At 49.2% G+C, this 18,646-nt stretch overlaps 1 protein-coding gene across 6 annotated transcripts in view; it reads left to right on the top strand.

Annotated features, from left to right (window-relative positions):
• Positions 1-17,517, top strand: part of LOC111525246 — a 37,924-nt gene extending 20,407 nt beyond the window's left edge. For 3 of the 6 annotated variants that reach the window (XM_023190562.3, XM_023190559.3, XM_023190560.3), the window contains 8 exons: positions 4,095-4,196; positions 4,472-4,618; positions 6,474-6,617; positions 8,761-8,901; positions 11,448-11,579; positions 14,105-14,269; positions 14,562-14,708; positions 16,499-17,517. In XM_023190562.3, the coding sequence (XP_023046330.1) occupies positions 4,095-4,196; positions 4,472-4,618; positions 6,474-6,617; positions 8,761-8,901; positions 11,448-11,579; positions 14,105-14,269; positions 14,562-14,708; positions 16,499-16,722 (1,202 nt within the window). In that variant the 3' untranslated portion in view covers positions 16,723-17,517. Of the gene's footprint in view, positions 1-2,695; positions 3,161-4,094; positions 4,197-4,471; positions 4,619-6,473; positions 6,618-8,760; positions 8,902-11,447; positions 11,580-14,104; positions 14,270-14,561; positions 14,709-16,498 lie in introns of those variants that run through there. The other 3 variants (XM_023190561.3, XM_023190558.3, XM_023190557.3) reach the window with 3 other exon arrangements.
• Positions 17,518-18,646: the final 1,129 nt, after the last annotated feature.

Genomic DNA, 18,646 nt, shown 5'->3' with positions numbered 1-18,646 from the left:
GATCTCTCCTCTGAGCCAAGAGGGGAGGTCAACCTCAACTTGCCCCCTTAGTAGCCTTATTTATGTTGCTAAATAATGATGATGATCATGACGACCACAATGGCAGCAGCAGTTACTGCCCATTGTTCTAAGTGCTCTACATAAATCAACTCAATCCTCACAGCAGCCCTTCGATGGAGGTCCTCCTAGTTGCCCTGTTTTACAAATGAGGAAACTGAGGCCCGGTAGGTAAAATGTCTTGCCCAAGGCCGCTTAGCTTGGAAGTGGCAGAACTGGAATTTGAACTCGGATTGTCTGGTTCCACCGCGTTCATCACCCCTCTGGACCGGTGTGCGGTTTCCTTAAAGCCCAAGCATCGCTACTACAAATACCTCCAATCCTAACAGAGCCACCATTTAGCATTAGTAAAGAGGCAGGCTGGGCACCACGGCTCAAGCCTATAATCCCAGCACTTTAGGAGGCCAAGGCAGGAGGATCACTTGAGGTCAGGAGTTGGAGACCACCAACATGGTGAAACCCTGTCTCTACTTAAAAACATACAGAAATTTAGCTGGGCATGGTGGTGGGCACCTGTAGTCCAAGCTACTCGGGAGGCTGAGGCAGGAGAATCACTTGAACCTGGGAGGTGGAGGTTGCGGTGAGCTGAGATCGTGCTACTGCACTCCACCCTGGGCATCAGAGTGAGACTCCATCTCCAAAAAAAAAAAAAAAAAAAAAAAAAGGAAGGCACTTACAACTTACAGCAATCCAGGCGCTGGGCTACACCCATTTAGCAGATGAGCACACTGAGGCCTGAAATAGGGGAAGGGACATCCCCAGAGCTGCACCTCATAGGAGGAGCAGGTGGGGTGTGAAAGCCCATGAAGGGTGGACTTGCCAGGCACCATGCTGGAAGGCCCCTCACGGAGTGGTTGAAATTGATCTTATTCCCACTGAACAAGTGTGAAAATCAAGGTGGCCCAGGGAGAGGCAGGACGAGAGCGACGCAGGTCTCATTCAGAGAGGGCAGATCAATTTCCCTCTTGGTGCAGCCCTCTGCTCAAGCTAGAGACATTTGGGTTCAAATCCTGGTTGTGCTGATTTTCTTATTGCATGCCCCTGGACAAGGCCTTGACTGCTCTGAGTCCTGGTTCCTTTCTTCGTAAAAGAGGGAACTCCAGGGCTGATTTCGTTTGTATGGTTGATAAAATATTGAGGTATGTCCAGATTTGGTTGATAAAATTCCCCTGTCTGGAGGCCTTGAGTGCCCTGATGGCATCTCTGGGTCCTCCCAGACATCCTCATGTTCTGGAAAGATGAGGGAAAGACCTGGTCGCTGGCGGCCACCAGGATGATACTCTAGCAATTGGGCAGAATTGTTACTGCCAATACCCTGGCTATATTGACAGGTGGTCAAATATTTTGCGTATCCTTCCTGGGGTTAATGATAATGGCTGGTAGGACTACTGTAAGGATTTTGTGAGCTAATGTCTATAATGAGTGATGAGGCAACCCATTATTATTTTATATTATTATTATTATTTCTTTTTTAGAGCAGAGTCTCACTGTCACCAAAGCTGGAGTGCACTGGCGACATCATAGCTCACTGCAACTTCTAATTCCTGGGCTCAGGCGATTCTCCCACTTCAGCCTCCCGAGTAGCGGGGACTGTAGGTGTGCACCACCATGCCTGGCTAATTTTTATTTTTATTATTTTTTTGAGACAGAGTCCCAGTCTGTCACCCAGGCTGGAGTGCAGTGGCGCAATCTTGGCTCATTAAAACCCCCACCTCCCGGGTTCCAGTGATTCTCCTGCCTCAGCCTCCCAAGAAGCTGGGACTACAGGCACGCACCACCACACCCAGCTAATTTTTTGTATTTTTAGTAGAGACGGGGTTTCACCATGTTGGCCAGGATGGTCTCAATCTCTTGACCTTGTGATCCGCCTGCCTTGGCCTCCTAATGCGCTGGGATTACAGTTGTGAGCCACCACACCCGGCCCTAATCGGCTTTTGCCATCCAGTGTCGGGCCCAGCCTTCTCCCGCAAGTATGCAAAACAAGTTGGTAAAAATCAGAGAAGCTGGATGGGTAAGCCTGAACTGTGAAGTAAGATTTATCGGCAAAATGATGGGGCTCTTCAGTGACTTCAGGAAATGCCTTGCATATAGCATGGAGTTCAGCTTTAGTTCCAGAGACATAAGAAATTTGAGGACCTCAGTGTCGTCAGACAGCCTGGTTTTAAGGGGATAAGTTTTTATAGGTTGAGGTTATGAAGCAGAAGGGGAAGGGATGTTAGAGGGGAAAGACATCAGAAAAGAAAGAAAGAGAAGGGTTAAGAACCAGTATATGGGACCTTGAGAGAGAAAGATTTGGGGCTTCGAACGCGTTTTTTTTTTTTTTTTTTTTGAGACAGTCTCGCTCTGTTGCCCAGGCTGGAGTGCAGTGGCATGATGTCAGCTCACTGCAACCTCGGCCCCCCGGGTTCAAGCGATTCTCCTGCCTCAGCCTCCCAAGTAGCTGGGACTACAGGCGCGTGCCACCATGCCTGGTTAATTTTTTTTTTTTTTTTTAAGTAGAGACAGTCTTGCCATATTGGCCAGGCTGGTCTCGAACTCCTGGCCTCAAGTGATCTGCCCACCCTGGCCTCCCGAAATGCTAAGATTCCAGGTATGAGTCACTGCGCCTGGCCCACCTGTCTAATTTTTAAATTTTTTTTTAGAGGCTGGGTCTCACTATGTTGTTCAGGCTGGTCTTTAACTCCTGGGCTCAAGCAGTCCTCCCACCTTGGCCTCACAGAATGCTGGGATTACAGGTACAAGCCCCTGTGCCTGGACACAACCTATTAATAGTAGTAGTAATAATAATAACATGTCCCCCTGTCCTTCTCTGGCCTTACTGAGTAGTCCCAGGCTTTCCCCCACATGCCTCTCAGGACTCAGTTTCCCCATCTCGATGCTCTTTCAGTCCCCTCTCTTGCCGGGTGTCCTAGTGGCCAGGATGGTGGGTGGGGCCGCTATCTTCCTGGCCTGTTTGCTCTCCCTCTTCCGGGGCTGCTACCCTGGCCAAGGCCCTTGAATAAAAGGCAAGGGCTCCTGTGTCCTGCTTCCTCCTCTCCAGCCTGGATCATGCTCTGGCTCCTCTCTGCCCTGGTGCTCCTGGGAGCGCTGGCCGCCCCAGCAGGTAAGCAAGTCGTGGTCCATCAGAAAGGGAGAGGGTCGGCTCAAGATCACATGGGGTGGTGGGAGTCCGGCTTTAGAGTCTGGACCCCAGGTCTTTCTCACTGGGCTCACTGTCTAGCAGAGGCAGAAGAAAAGGGCGGCTGAGAACCTGGTTCTGGAACCAAGTTGCCTGGGTTCAAATCCTGACTCTGCCACTTCTTAGCTGTGTGACTCCAGACAAATCACATAACCTCTCTTGCCTCATTTTTTCTGTGAAGTGGTGACAATGCCCCTGCCTCAGAGGGTTATTGAGGCATTGGTTGAATCCACATGTTTGAGGAGTTCAGAACAGTGCCAGCCTGGCAATGGCTCTGTTTGAGGGTGAGCTCTGCTGGATTATCCAGGAGCAGTTACTGTTACTCTTTTACCTCGTCTGCTTGTCTCCCCTTTGGCTCTAATTCTGCCACCTTTGCCTGAGTTGGGAATTAAGTGGTTTGGATCCTGGCCAGGACCTCACTGTGTGATCTTGAATTGAAACCTTAAACCCAGCAGCTCCCACTTACAGATTCGGTGATTCCCATCTCCAAACCTTTGCCTGCATTGTTTCATCGACTTGGAATGCCATTCGCACTCCTCACAACAAAGAAAGTTGTTGATCTCCCAATGGCCCTCCCCCACCAGCCCTCAGTTTTATTCTTTATTTTATTTTATTTTCGAGACAGGATCTCACTCTGTTGCCCAGGCTGGAGTGCAGTGGTGCAATCTTAGCTCACCGCAGCCTGAACTTTTGGGCTCAAGTCATCCTCAGCTTCCTGAGTAGCTGGGATTACAGGCATGAGCCACCATGCCTGACTAGTCCTATTCTTGAATCGTGTGTGTGTGTGTGTGTGTGTGTGTGTGTGTGTTCTTTGTCCTTCTCAAACTGCAGAGTCTGATCACTGTTCTCTTCCTTGCAGGAAGCTCCAAGACATGTCCAGCCTGCTCTTTGCTGCGAAACTGCACTGAAATAACTTGTCGTTCTGCCCAGGACTCCTGCTTGTTTAGCCAGATACAGCTGGGTGGGGGACCGGGCTGGGGACTGGACAGGGGCTGGGCGGAGAGAATGGACAGAGGCGGTGGTTGGAAGGGGGGCATGGATGAGGCATCCTGGGACTGGAGATTGCCAGCCCTGCCTCATAGCTCAGCCTGGTGCTGCTGGGGTAAAGGGCAGAGGGGAGCTCAACAGCAGAAGAGGCCCTGGATTGGCCATGGGGATTGCTATAGAGTGGGCAGAGGTCCTGGAGGGCTTGGAAAGCAGGGGCCCTAATCTACCTTCCTCAACCTCTATCCCTAGAAAATGGGACTCTCATTGAGAAGGGGTCATGTGTGGCCCCTGGAGAATGCCAAGAAGGTGTCTACGCCCTGACCTATGGCCCCCATGCAAGTCTCTGGGTCAGCACAGCCTGTTGTGAAAACAACTGCAGTAGCCTTCCCCAGCAAGGTTTGTTGGGGGGACCTCGGGCTCACACACCAGGGTAGGGTGGGTGTCATGCGGACCCGGCCTCAATTTCCTGCCTCACAGCCTTTTGTCTGACTGATTGGGGCAAGAAGGAGACCCTCAGTTTTCTCATCTGGAAAATGGGCGTGATGTAGGTTTTAAAGGGTGTTCATCCCCTAAGCTGGCACGTGGTAGACACTCCTTTTGTTGCCATGCTTATTGAATATTGGGAGGCTAAAGAGATCTCCAAGCTCTTTTCTGTCTCTCTCTCTTTTTTTTCTTTTTTTCTTTTTTTGAGACAGAGTCTCACTCTATTGCCCAGGCTGGAGTACAATGGCGCAATTTTGGCCTACTGCAAACTCCACCTCCCTGGTTCAAATGATTCTCGTGGCTCAACCTCACGAGTAGCTGGGATTACAGGTGTACACCATCACATCCGGCTAATTTTTGTATTTTTCATAGAGTTGGGGTTTCGCCATGTTGGCCAGTCTGGTCTCAAACTCCTGACCTTAAGTGATCTGCCCGCCTGGGCCTCTCAAAGTGCTGGGGTTACAGGCATGAATCACTGTGCCCAGCCTCTTTTTTTTGTCTTTAATAGAGGGGCTCCCCTTGAAGGCTAGTCGAACAGAACAAGAAACCTCACAAGTGGTGACAGGCCCAGGTCTAGGGTGAGCCCAGCCAGGAGCCCAGGATGCCAAAAAGTTTTTTTTATTTTTTATTTTTTGACAGAGTCTTACTCTGTCGCCCAGGCTAGAGTGCAGTGGTGTGATCTTGGCTTACTGCAACCTCTGCCTCCTGGGTTCAAGCAATTCTCCCTCAGCCACCTGAGTAGCTGGGATTACAAGCGCATGCTACCACACCAGGCTGAGTTTTTTGTATTTTTAGCAGATACAGGGTTTCCCCATGTTGGCCAAGCTGGTCTCAAACTCCTGGCCTCAAACAATCCACACACTTTGGCCTCCCAAAGTTCTGGGATTACAAGTGTGAGCCCTCGTGCCCAGCCACAGGATGCAAAATTTTAGGAGATGCTCACTCTCAGGGATGACCCTCTACTTGCACAACTGTGAAAAGTCGTGCCTCCTCAAAGTTTGGGCCCCTGGTGTCACCCTAGACCTGGCCCTGGGTGGTGAAAAAGATCACTTTTCGTTGCTTGGTTATTTCTTCTAAGAAGGAATTCGTACTTGGCAGATGTAGCAATGGGGAGAGGTAGCCATCCTTTCAAATGAGTGGGATTTCCCGCTTCCTAATTTGTGTCTAATTTTCCTACTAAATTGTGTCTCTCAGCAAAATAAAACCCCCAGGTTCAAGTTAAGAGGTGAGCATGCTATTCAGAATATAAAATGCCAGGTATGATTATAACTGCATTAATTTTTTTTAGACAGTCTTGCTCTGTCGCCCAGGCTGGAGTGCAGTGATACAATCTTGGCTCACTGCAACCTTCGCCTGTTGGGCTCAAGCAATCCTCACACCTCAGCCTCCTGAGTAGCTGCGGCTACAGACACGTGCCACCATACCTGGCTAATTTTTTTGCATTTTGTAGAGATGGAGTTTCACCATGTTGCCCAGGCTGGTCTGGAACTCCTGGGCTCAAGCCTTCCACCTGCCTCAGCCTCCCAAAGTGCTGGGATTATAGGCGTAAGCCATTGTGCCCAGCCTCAGGTCTCAAAACGCTCCTTGCAGCCCCTGAAAACTTATTCTGAGGCCAGGTGCAGAATCACTTTGGAGGGAAATGATCTGGATTGTGGGAGTAGAGGCAGTGAGAGAGGGAGGGCAGGAGAACAGAGGCCTGGTGAGGAAGGATGGCTGCAGGGGTGTTCCTTAGCCCTCGCCCCACACTGACTTTATCGACTCCCACCAGAGGCAGGGCCCAAGGCCAAGCCCAACACTGTGAAATGTCACTACTGTTCCGGGAATATGTCAGCTTCATGTGACTCCCTTTTGGTCATGAACTGCACTGGGAAACAGACTGCATGTGTCACCCTCAACGGGACCTGGAGTAGAGGTAAGGGCCCCTTCACAAGAGGTCATTTGGGTGGCAGGTTTCTTCCCACCTGCACAAATAAAGCTTGAGCTTCATTTGCATTTGTGTCCCAGTTATCTATTGTCCTTTAACAAATCACCCACAGGCCAGGAGCAGTGGCTCGCGCCTGTAATCCCAGGACTTTGGGGGGCTGAGGTGGGAGGATTGCTTGAGCCCAGGAGTTCAAGACTAACCTGGGATACATAGTGAGTTCCCATCTCGAAAAAAAAAAAAAAAAAACCCAAATCACTCACAAGATGGGTGGCTAAAAATGACAATCATTTAATGACCTCTTCCAGTTTCTTTGGGTTGGGAATTCAGGAAGAGCTCCTTTGGAGAGTTTAGGGTCTCTCATGTGTTGTAGTCAGAGGGTGTTAGGAGCTGGAACTGCTGGGGCAGGAATAACCAGGGGCTTTCTGAGCACCTCTTGCATATATGTAAAAACAGGGCCTTTCCATGTGGCCTCTCCACATTGGTTAGATTGAGCTTCCTCCCATCATGGCTACCTCAAGGCTGTTTACATGGTTGCTAATGATTTCATTCAGCAAACAAAGTTATAGCGGCTTGGTCTTTATGGCTCAGCCTTGGAAGTCACATAATGTGACTTCTATTCTGCTTTATTGATTGAAATGGTCACAAAAGTTCCATCTGGTTTCAAGATGGAAGAGGCATGGACCCCACTTGTTGACGTGTCATAGATTTGCAGAGATGTTTTTAAATCACCACTATGATTTGCAAACAGTTGGAGGAGAGGCCTTTTCAGCAAAAGATTTATAATATAACCACAGTAGCCAGAGGATAAACTAATTATGAAGCCAACCAAAGAATCGAGAGCAGTAGCTTGGGCTTCTGCTTTTGGCAGTATGGTGGACTTGATCCTCTAAAAGGTCTTTTGCTCCAAACAGTGGCATACTGGGAAGGTGGAGGACAGAGACAGTGAAATAGAGGAAGTGGCCCATCATCGTGGGGAGGAGCATTTTATCACTGACATTGTTTAGAATTGCTGGTACTATATGGTGATAATAAAAAGCAAACTGATCTTTTAGTTGGTTTTATGATTTAAAAAAATTCTCTATAGGCTGGGCATGGTGGTTCACGCCTGTAATCCCAGCACTTTGGGAAACTGAGGCAGGTGGATCACTTGAAAACAGGAGTTTGAGACCAACCTGGCCAACATGGTGAAACCCCGTTAAAAATACAAAAATTACCCGAGTATGGTGGCACACACGTGTAATTTCAACTACTTGGGAGGCTCAGGTAGCAGTGAGCCGAGATTGTGCCACTGCACTCCAGCCTGGGTGACAGAGTGAGACTCTGTCTCAAAAAAAAAAAAAAAATTCTCTATAGACAATAAACCCCTTATAGCCTGTTCCCAGGATGGACTGCTCCCATTCCCTACCCCTGCTTAGTATGCCACTGTTTACAGATGAACAAGATCCTATACAGAAATACTTTTCCACACTTTTTCGGGTTGCAGAAAGTTAAGAAAATTTCCACGTGTCCCTAAGCAAAACAAAAATGTGAACAGAAATCAGAATGGGAGCAGTGAGAAAACATGGAAGGCACAGTGGTCTGGGAGCAAATGCTGATAATAGCCTGCTTTAGGTAAATAGGTTTTGGGCTGGCAGCATGCTTCTGGAATTTAGATTCCCACATAAGCTAGGGACCTTGGACAGAGGCCGAAATGATCCCTGGTCAGTAGCACCTCCTGGCACTCAGTAGAAGCAAAAGCAAGTCCTTTCCAGGGAAAAGCTCCCAGGATTCCCACAGATGAATATCAACCAAATATGAGCTCACAATCGTAGTTCATGAAAGGAGCAAGGAAACAAGCCACCATGAGTGATAGCAGAAATAACAAATCAGAGATACAGACCTGTGAGGAGCTCAGCTATTGTAATTATCAGCTGTAGAACATGGCATAACGGTATATGATATGTCTGAAGGAATAAACTTAGAATCACAAATGTGAGCAGGCAACAAGAGGTTGTAAAAACTGACCAGGTAGATTTGAAACTGAATCATATAGAACTACTAAGATGGGAACTTTCAGATAGTGAAAGATAGACATCAAGGTGGGAGGGTTGGACTCTGAGCCTCTTGTTGCAATCTCCTCTCATTTCTGCAGGGGGTCCCCAAATTCTGAAGGGCTGTGCTACACCAGAGGTCTGCAACTTACATGAGAATGCCACCCTGGGTCCAGAAGACTCTGGATTTCATCTCACCGCTAAGCCTGAATGCAACTACCTTACTCCTCCTACACAGCCAGGTGCTTTGAACCCTGCCTTTCTTACCTCCCTGGATCCCATATGCTCTTTTCAAACCTATGTGTTCCTAGGGTGTCCACATTCCCTGTGATAATGCTCCCAATGAGTACAATTACCCATACACACACACCCCCCCCACCTGACACACTCAGAAGCAGAACATCTATTGGCACATATCCACAAACATCCACATTTACATCCTAGCACCCAAAACAAATATGCAGAGGTGCATAAATTTCTAAACATGAACATACTGTGAACATATCATGTGAGTGAGATTAAAGATCCACACTCTGTTTAAATGGATCTGAGTCTGGGCAGCATGGCAAAACACCATCTCTACAAAACAACAACAACAACAACAAAACAAAGCCAGGCATGGTGGCATGTGCCTGTGGTCCCACCTACTTGGGAGGCTGAGGTAGGAGGAAGGCTTGAGCTCAGTAGGCAGAGGTCACAGTGAGCTGAGATTGCATCACTGTACTCTAGCCTGGGTGACAGGGCAAGACTCCTTCTCAAAAAAAAAAAAAAAAAAAAGGAAGAAAAGAAAAATTTGATGGTGTTTTCTCTTTTCTTTACTTCCTTGCTTGTGAAAGAAGACAGATTTGCCAATAGTCTTCTTTTGGCTTAACAAAGAACATTCACAAGAAGTTTTGTCTTCCGCAAAAGTGATATGCTAATTGAAATAGTATTTACTGGGGCCACAGTTGATTAAGCAATTCAACCAACTCAACAAAGGGATAAATGTTTTAGAGGTGAGAAAGGCAATTTTCTCTGGATAGAGCTGCATTCCCTCAGCTCCAGAGATATAGAGGAAACTTTGTTAGAAACTACACCAGAAAGGACCATTCTCTGTGTGTGTTTGTGTGTGTGTGTGTTTAGAGACAGAGTTGCCCTCTGTTACCCACGTTGGAGTGCAGTGGCACAAGCATGGTTCGCTGCAGCCTTGACTTTCCAAGCTTAAGTGATCCTCCTGCCTCAGCCTCCTGAGCAGCTCGTGCCGCAGGCACACACCGCTACACTCAGCTGATTTTTAAATTTTTTTTTAGAGGCTAGGTCCTCCTTGTGTTGCCAAAGCTGAAGGACCATTCTGTGATGCAAAAGAGAGTGTGTTTACTGGCGTGGTGGCTCATGCCTGTAATCCCAGCACTTTGGGAGGCTGAGGTGGGAGGATCACAAGGTCAAGAGATCAAGGCTATCCTGGCTAACACGATGAAACCCTGTCTCTACTAAAAATACAAAAAATTAGCCAGGCGTGGTGGCGGGCGCCTGTAGTCCCAGTTACTCAGGAGGCTGAGGCAGGAGAATGGTGTGAATCCAGGAGGCAGAGCTTGCGGTGAGCTGAGATCACGTCATCACACTCCAGCCTGGGTGACAGAACGAGACTGTCTCAAAAAAAAAAGGCTCATCAAAGAGTATGTTTACTGAATTTGCAGGCAAAGCCGAAACACTCTCACCTTAGCTTCTTCAAATCTCCAGCTGCCAGGAGTTTTCCTTTTTTAAACTGAGCAGTGGATTTTTTTTTTTTTTTTTTTTTTTTTTTTTGTGAGACAGAGTCTCACTCTGTTAGTCAGGCTGGAGTGCAATGGTGTGATCCCGGTTCATTGCAACCTCCGCCTCCTGGGTTCAAGCTATTCTCCCTGCCTCAGCTTCCCAGGTAGCCGGGATTATAGGTACCCACCACCACGCCTGGTGAATTTTTATATTTTTAGTAGAGACAGTGTTTCGTCATGTTGGCCCGCCTCAGCCTCTTAAACTGCTGGGATTACAGGCGTGAGTCACTGCGACCGGCCCTGAGCAGCAGATTTAATTAATTATCACAATGAAGAAAAAAGGCTGACTTGGGAGCTCAACATTTACAATATGGAAAGAAAAAGGGCAAAATAGGAAGACTAACAACAGAAATGTGGGACACGGAATTTTTGCACACATGATCCCTGTGGACACAGACACGGAACATATCTATGCATGGACACACAGGCTTTCATATACATGACACGGAAAAGAGGCACAAGCACCCACAAGCATACAAGAGCACAAAATATACACAGGCAAGCTGAAATACATTACCAACATCCACAAACGCTCACATCTGTACACCAACATATCTATCTATCTATCTATATATATATAAGCACCCCCACACCTTGATGGAACACAAACACACCCAGCCGCAGAAACACACACATACCCTTAAAACCAGCTTTATACACATACACATAAACACATGCCCTTGTTTATACAGACATGCAGGTAAACACCTACTCACACAGTGTCCTGCAGAGCTACACACACACACATCCCTGCCCTCCTGCAGACAGTTTCAGAAACACACAGATAATTCAACACAGGAAGGCACAGCCAGATGTGCACACAGACTTAACAGGCCTGCAAACTTGCACACACAAATGGCATTCTTGCAGAAGCGCACACACGAAGGCACTTTCGCGCACTCATGGGCACATATTGATGTGCCCAGAAACTCAGCTCCATGCACGTGCATGCACACTGGTTGTCTTCCGTCCAGTTCATCTTCCTCTGTCCCCAGGTCCTCATGCAACTGTGACACACGCCAAAGCTGAGACCACCACCTGCTTCACCTGCTCAGACCTCCACAGCTGTGGCCCACTTCCGTGCCCAGAGGATAATAACTACTGCCTTCAGATGGCGGGCATCACAGGTGAGTGCCCATGGGGACAGAATGGGGCCTGGGGCACAGCAAGACCTACCTCACTCTCCCACTTTGCTGCCTGGCTCCGGCCATTGTAGCGTTTTCCTGGGCATGCAGGACAGAGGCTGGGGTGCAGTGGAGGGTGTGAGTTTAAAATCTACTGCCATTGTTGTTTCAGTTACTGCTGAATAACGAATTGGCCAGAACTTAGTGGCTTAACTGGTCATAAAAAGACAAATACTGTATGATTTCACTGAGTTATCTAGAGTAGTCAAAATCATTGAAACAGAAGATAGAATGGTGGTTGCCAGAGGTTGTGGGAGGGGGAAATGGAAGTTGTTCGATGGGTCCAGTTTCAGTTGTGCAAAATGAGTTCTAGAGATCTGTTACACTCAACAATGTGAATATAGTTAACATTACTGAATGGTGCACTTAAAAATTGTTAAGAAGGCCAGCCGGGCGTAGTGGCTCACACCTTTAATCCCAGCACTTTGGGAGGCCAAGGCAGGTGGATCATCTGAGGTCAGGAGTTTAAGGCCAGCCTGGCCAACATGGTGAAACCCCGTTTCTACTAAAAATATAAAAATTAGCTGGGTGTGGTAGTATGCACCTGTAGTCCCAGCTACTTGGGAGGCTGAGGCAGGAGAATTGCTTGAACGCGGGAGGTGGAGGATGCAGTGAGCCAATATCATGCCACTGCACTGCAGCCTGGGTGACAGAGTGAGACTCCATCTCAAAAAAAAATAAAAAATCGTTAAGAAAGCCACACATGATGGTTTATGCCTGTAATCCCAGCACTTTGGGAGTCTGAGGCAGGAGAATCACTTGAGGCCAGAAGTTCAAGACCAACCTGGGCAACATAGTGAGACTCCATCTCTATTTTTTTTAAAGGTTAAGAGGGTATATATTATATTGTGTGATTTTCAAAAAAAAAAAAAAATCACAACTGGAAAAAAAGCTTCTCAGATTAGACAAGTATTTGTTATTTCTCACAATTCTGCAGCTGACTGGGCTCAGCTGGGTGGTTCTGCTCTAAGTGGTAAAGGCTGAGGTCACTTATGTGATTGCATTCAGCTGGGAGCTTGACTGCAACTAGAATGTTCAAGACAGCTGGGGCAGCATCTCTCCTCTGAGCTCTTACCAGTCAGTTTCCTAGCTTGAGCTTCCTACAGTATGGTGAATGGCTTCTGAGAAGGAAGAAGTGGGAACAACCAGGCCTTCTTCTTTTTTTCTTCTTTTTTTTTTTTTTTTTTTTTGAGACAGATTCTTGCTCTGTCGCCCAGGCTGGAGTGCAGTGGCGCGATCTCGGCTCACTGCAAGCTCCGCCTCCCGGGTTCACTCCATTCTCCTGCCTCAGCCTCCCAAGTAGCTGGGACTACAGGTGCCCGCCACCATGCCCAGCTAATTTTTTGAATTTTTTTAGTAGAGATGGGGTTTCATCTTTACTGTTAGCCAGGATGGTCTCGATCTCCTGACCTCATGCTCCGCCCGCCTCGGCCTCCCAAAGTGCTGGGATTACAGGCGTGAGCCACTGCGTGTGGCCACAACCAGGCTTTCTAAGTGATAGACCCAGAACTGTCACAGTGTCAGTTCTGCCACAGTCTATTTGTCAGAGCAAATCCCAAGGCCAGCTCAGATTTAAGGGGTGAGGTAATAGATTCCACCTCTTGATGACAGAGTGGCAAGGTTAGGTTGCACAAGAGCATGCAGGATAGGGGATACAGTTGTGGCCATCTTGGTATCTACTACAACACTCTGGGCAGGCAGGCCCCCTTAAGGCTCCTGTCACTCTGCCCCCATAGAAGGAAAAACTGGACTCTTCTGTAAATGGGAAGAGGAGTTCAACTTGAAATCGGGTCTTTGCTATCTTTTTACAGCATAAAGAGGCATAATAAAGATGGTGTTCCAGTCTCCAGTTCTAGATATTTCTGGGATCTTAGAGAAGTTTCTTACTAAGTCCATGAGGTGCTCATAGACAGGGTGGGGAGACTTCACAGGTTCAGAGCCGCCCTATTAATTGGAACCCTAAGGAGAGAAGGCAGGGGATCATGGAAGGCTTTCTGAACTATGTGATTTTTTATTGTTGTTGTTATTTTGAGACAAGGTCTCACTGTCACCCAGGGTGGAGTGCAGTGGTGCAAACTTGGATCACTGCAGCCTTGACCTCCTGGGCTCAAGCGACCCTCCCACCTCAGCCTCCCAAGTAGCTGGGACTGCACCACTATGTCTGGTTAATTTAATTTTATTTTTTTGTAGAGGCGGGGGTCCTACTCTGTTGGGCCAGGCTGTTCTTGAACTCCTGGGTTCAAGTGATCCTCCTGTCCCAAAGTGCTAGGATTATAGGTGTGAACCATTGCCCCCAGCCTGAACTTAATGTGTCTTAATGAACAATGACCAGCTGTATTATGGATTATGGGGATATCTCAGGCAGAGTGAATGCCATCAGGGAAATACCCAGAGAGATTTGGGGAGTTCGGTTGGGTGGTGGGTTGTGATTGCCTTTCCTCACTAGCCTGACCTCCATCTCTCTCCAGACTTTGGAGAAGGTAACCCTGTCTCCTGGAGAAACGGTTTCTGTGTGACCTCCAAGGACTGCAAATTTGGCAACTCCATCTATGCCCTGACCTATGGCGTTGGCTTTGGCTTCTGGGTCAACACCACCTGTTGCCAAGGCAACTGCCAGGAGCCCGCCCCTCTCGGTATGCTGTCACCAGAAAGCAGTCAGATGGGTGGCCACGGAGGTGGTGGGTGACTCTGGAGGCAAAGTTGGGGAAGGAATGCAGGAAGGAACATCACTCAACCCCCATCCACAACCAGGCTGCCCTCAGGCACCCTGACCCCAGCTTGGGAGGAAGTCCCATCAAGGTCATGACAATGTCAAGGTCGTGACAATATTAAGGTCGTGACAATGTGGTAGAGCCTAGGAGTGCACCTAGGGCTCCGGGAGGTCCTGAGATTCCTTCTGACTGATCCTCATCCTCTTCTACACAGCAACTCATCTGGCCTCAGACACCCTGAGTGAGATCTTGTGTCCTACATGTCCTGGGAGCTCCTTGGAGCCCTGCAATTCCTCCTTCTACATGCAGTGTCCCAGTGGGGAAACTGAGTGTGTCCAGCTGGACCTGACGTCTGAAGAAGGTAATGGGGACAGCATGTGTGTGTGTGTGTGTGTGTGTGTGTGTGTGAAGCTAATGGGGACAACACGCCTGTCTGTGTGTGTGTATGTGTGTGCACATGTGTGTATGCATGAGTGAGCCTGAGCACGTTGGATTTGGACAATGGTGTGCTTGAGTTTGGAGTCTCCCCTCTATTCTTTACTCTGTGTAGCTCAAGGCAAGGGACTTTATCTCTTTGAGCCTCAGTTTTCTCTTCTGCTAATTGGGGATGGTAGACACACACCTTGAAGGGCATTGTGAGGACAAAGTGAACTTATGAAGGAGGTGACAGAGTAAAGGGCATGAGAACAGGACTCTAGGGCCAAGCTGCCTGGGTTCAAATCCTGAATCCACCACCTATGAGCTGGGTGACCTTGACCGGGTGACTTTGCCTCTCTGTGCCTCAATTTCTCTATCTGTAAAAGGGGATAACTTGGTATGCAACAAGTTCTTTAAAAAACAGGGGAGTGCCGGACATGGTGGCTCACGCTGGTAATCCCAGCACTTTGGGAGGCCAAGGTGGGCAGATCATGAGGTCAGGAGATTAAAACCATCCTGGCTAACATGGTGAAATCCCATCTTTACTAAAAATACAAAAACTTGGCCCAGCATGGTGGCATGTGCCTGTAGCCCCAGCTACTCAGGAGGCTGAGGCAGGATAATGGCATGAACTCAAGAGGCGGAGCTTGCAGTGAGCTGAGATCACACCACTGTACTCCAACCTGGGTGACAGAGCAAGACTCTGTCTCAAAAACAAAACAAAACAACGACAACAACAACAAAAAACAAACAGGGGAGGCCGGGTGTGGTGGCTCACACCTGTAATCCCAGCACTTTGGGAGGTTGAGGCGAGTGGATCATCTGAGGTCATGAGTTCAAGACCAGCCTGACCAACATGGAGAAACCCCATCTCTACTAAAAATACAAAATTAGCCAGGTGTGGTGGTGCATGCCTGTAATCCCAGCTACTTGGGAGGCTGAGGCAGGAGAATCGCTTGAACCCGGGAGGCAGAGGTTTGGTGAGTCGAGATCGCACCACTGCACTCCAACCTGGGCGACAGGGCTCTGTCTCAAACAAACAAACAAACAAACAACAACAACAAAAAACAGGGGAATGACAACAGTCGCTAAGTCCTAAGACTGTTGAGAGAATTGAATAAGATAATCCACTAAACTATATCAGTGCTGTCTGAAAGAAATGTAATGTAAGACACATGTGTAATTTAAAATGTTCTGGGCCAGGTGTGGTGGCTCACACCTGTAATCTCAGCACTCTAGGAGGCCAGGATCGCTTGAGCCTGGAAGTTTGAGACCAGCCTGGGCAATAGAGGCTGACCCTCTCTCTACAAAAAATTGTCAAAATAATTAGCTGGGCCTGGTGGTACAGCCTGTAGTCGCAGCTACTCAGGAGGCTGGGGTGGGAGGATCACCAGAGCCCAGGAAGTGAGGCTGCAGTGAGCCGTGACTGTGCCACTGCACTCCAGCCTCGGTGACAGAGCGAGACCCTGTCTCATTTAAAAAAAAATTTTTTTTTAAAAGGAAACAAACATTGCACACAAGTGAAAACACACCTGTAACATACCTGTAAGGTAGAAGGAGTGACAATGAGAGAGACGGCGGTGACCAGCCCCCAGCTCAAGGAAAGGAACATTCCTGATGAGCTTTCACGAAGGACATGGACTCGAGGGGCTCGCAGTCACTGTGCGTGTGCAAGGCACTCTGCCTGAGCGCGCCCCTACGTCCCCTCCTTGCACCCTGTCTCCGTCTCCGCAGGCGGCCGGAACGTGAGCGTACGCGGCTGCGGCTCCAGAGACCTGTGCAGCGCCCTGGACTGGACCCACGGGCTCCCCGTGCTCCCGAGACATCGGCTGTCCAGCCACTGCAGCCCCGGCCGCCGCGCCGTCCTGGAGTCCCACTGCCGCTCGGGCGCCGCGCCCGGCCTCCGCCTCACCCTGCCGGTTCTGGCGGTAGTCCTGGCGACCGCGACGCTGTCCTAAGGAATCCCGCCTGGACCACCCTGCCGTCCAGGAAGCCCCCTCCTCCTGCTTGTTGGGCACCTCGCTAGATGGTGCCCTGGCTCCCCTCTGCTGGGGCAATGCGTGGACCTGGAAGCTTCTGGTGAGAAACTCAGGAAGTAGGGGTGATCTTCCTCCCTCAGACTAGCGCTTCCCAAAGCCAGACCTTCTGCTCCAGACTCAGGGCTTACTCACGGCTAAGTCCTCTTTCCTCCCACCAGGGCCCCAAAGGCCATGCCTCCATCAGCCTAGGGTGTGTCTTCCCCCCTCAGACTAAGGCCACTCACCCCCTGCTGAGATCAGACCTCTGCTCAGCTAAGGCGGGGGTGGGGGGGCGCTGTACCTCCCCCCTCTGACTGGCACTTTCCCCAAGGCTAAACCTCCTCCCTCAGAAGAGGGCTGTTCTTCCTCAGGTTAGAGACACCCCCATAGCTACACATTCTTTCCTTTAGATCAGAGGCCCTCAAAGACTAAGCCTCCTTCTTCAAACGAGGGGGTCCCCAACATCCGGCTGCTCCTGGACACCAGGGATGTGTCTCTTCTCCCACACATTGACAAGCAACTTCTCCTCTTTTGTTCTCCCTCTTTGGGGTCTAGCAAAATCCTGGGCAGCCAAGGTGGGGCTTGAGGATCCAATACACCCGCTTCCAAGGTTTTCAGGGCAACCTCCTCCACCCCTACCGTGGTCCAAGACCGGGCAGGGAGCTTGGGTGGGGTGAAGAGCCTCTTCTGTGTGGGCTCAATCTCCCAGCTGTAACCAGATCTGAATGAATCACATCTCACAATGCCAAGTGGTCTGAGTTTCCTTTTTCTGACGTTTTAACCTCAAAGAGGGACCTGATGTGGTCCTCTCTCCTCTGGGGCTAGAGGAGGTTAAGCCTCTTCAGCTGGGGAACCTGGAGGGGACATACTGACAACAGTGTCTGGGAGCCAGGGTGGGCATAAGAGCAAATGCTGCATCTAGAACTGAACTCAGAGGACTGAGCGGAGAGGTGACACTGGGGAGCTCACCATAGGCAGAATGCCAGGAACCGTTTGCTTTCTGCTGAAAGTGGCTGGGCGCGGTGGCTCACGCCTGTAATCCCAGTGACCGGGGGCTGACAGTGGGAGAGAGGGCTACCTAAGAAACCACTCCAGGCTATGCACAGACAGATTAGGTGGCGTGGCTCTAGGGGCCTTGAAAGAGACCGCCCCTGCTGGGCGCAGTGACTCACGCCTGTTATCCCAGCGCTTTGGGAGGCTGAGGCGGGCAGATTACTTGAGGTCAGGAGTTTTAGACCAGCCTGACTAACATGATGAAACCCCTGTCTCTATTAAAAATACAAAAAATTAGCGGGTCATGGTGGCGGGTGCCTGTGTTCCCAGTTACTCAGGAGGCTGAGGCAGGAGAATCACTTGAACCTGGGAGGCGGAGGTTGCAGTGAGCTGAGACCGCACCACTGCACTCCAGCCTGGGCAACAGAGCGAGACTCCGTCTCAAAAACAAAAACTGAAAGTAACAGAAAGCCCAGCCAAAAGAACAGAAACAATTTATTTAACATTCATCTAACAAATCTTTATCAGTCACAAGCTACGCATCCTTTTGTAAGTGAGACACTGGTGATACAGACAAAATTCTCTGCTCTCATGGAGGTTGTGTTTTAGTGGAGGAGACACATAATAAATAAATATCACCTATCATACATCACGCATCAATGAGTACTAGGAAGGAATCATAGTGCAGGGAAGGAGAATGGGCAATGCTGCCAAAGAGGTGTGATCTTATATATGGTGAGTAAGAGCCTCAGTAAGGTGACGTTCAAGTAAAGACCTAAGTGAGGCAGGGGAGAAGACCATGCAGGTGTCTGAGGTGGGGAAGGGGAGCATTCCAGGCAGAGGGAACTGCAAAGGCAAAGGCTCCAAGGCA

Source organism: Piliocolobus tephrosceles, chromosome 21 (assembly GCF_002776525.5).
Source record: "Piliocolobus tephrosceles isolate RC106 chromosome 21, ASM277652v3, whole genome shotgun sequence".
Taxonomy (NCBI): Eukaryota; Metazoa; Chordata; class Mammalia; order Primates; family Cercopithecidae; genus Piliocolobus; species Piliocolobus tephrosceles.
This window is presented reverse-complemented; position numbering and strand designations above follow the sequence as displayed.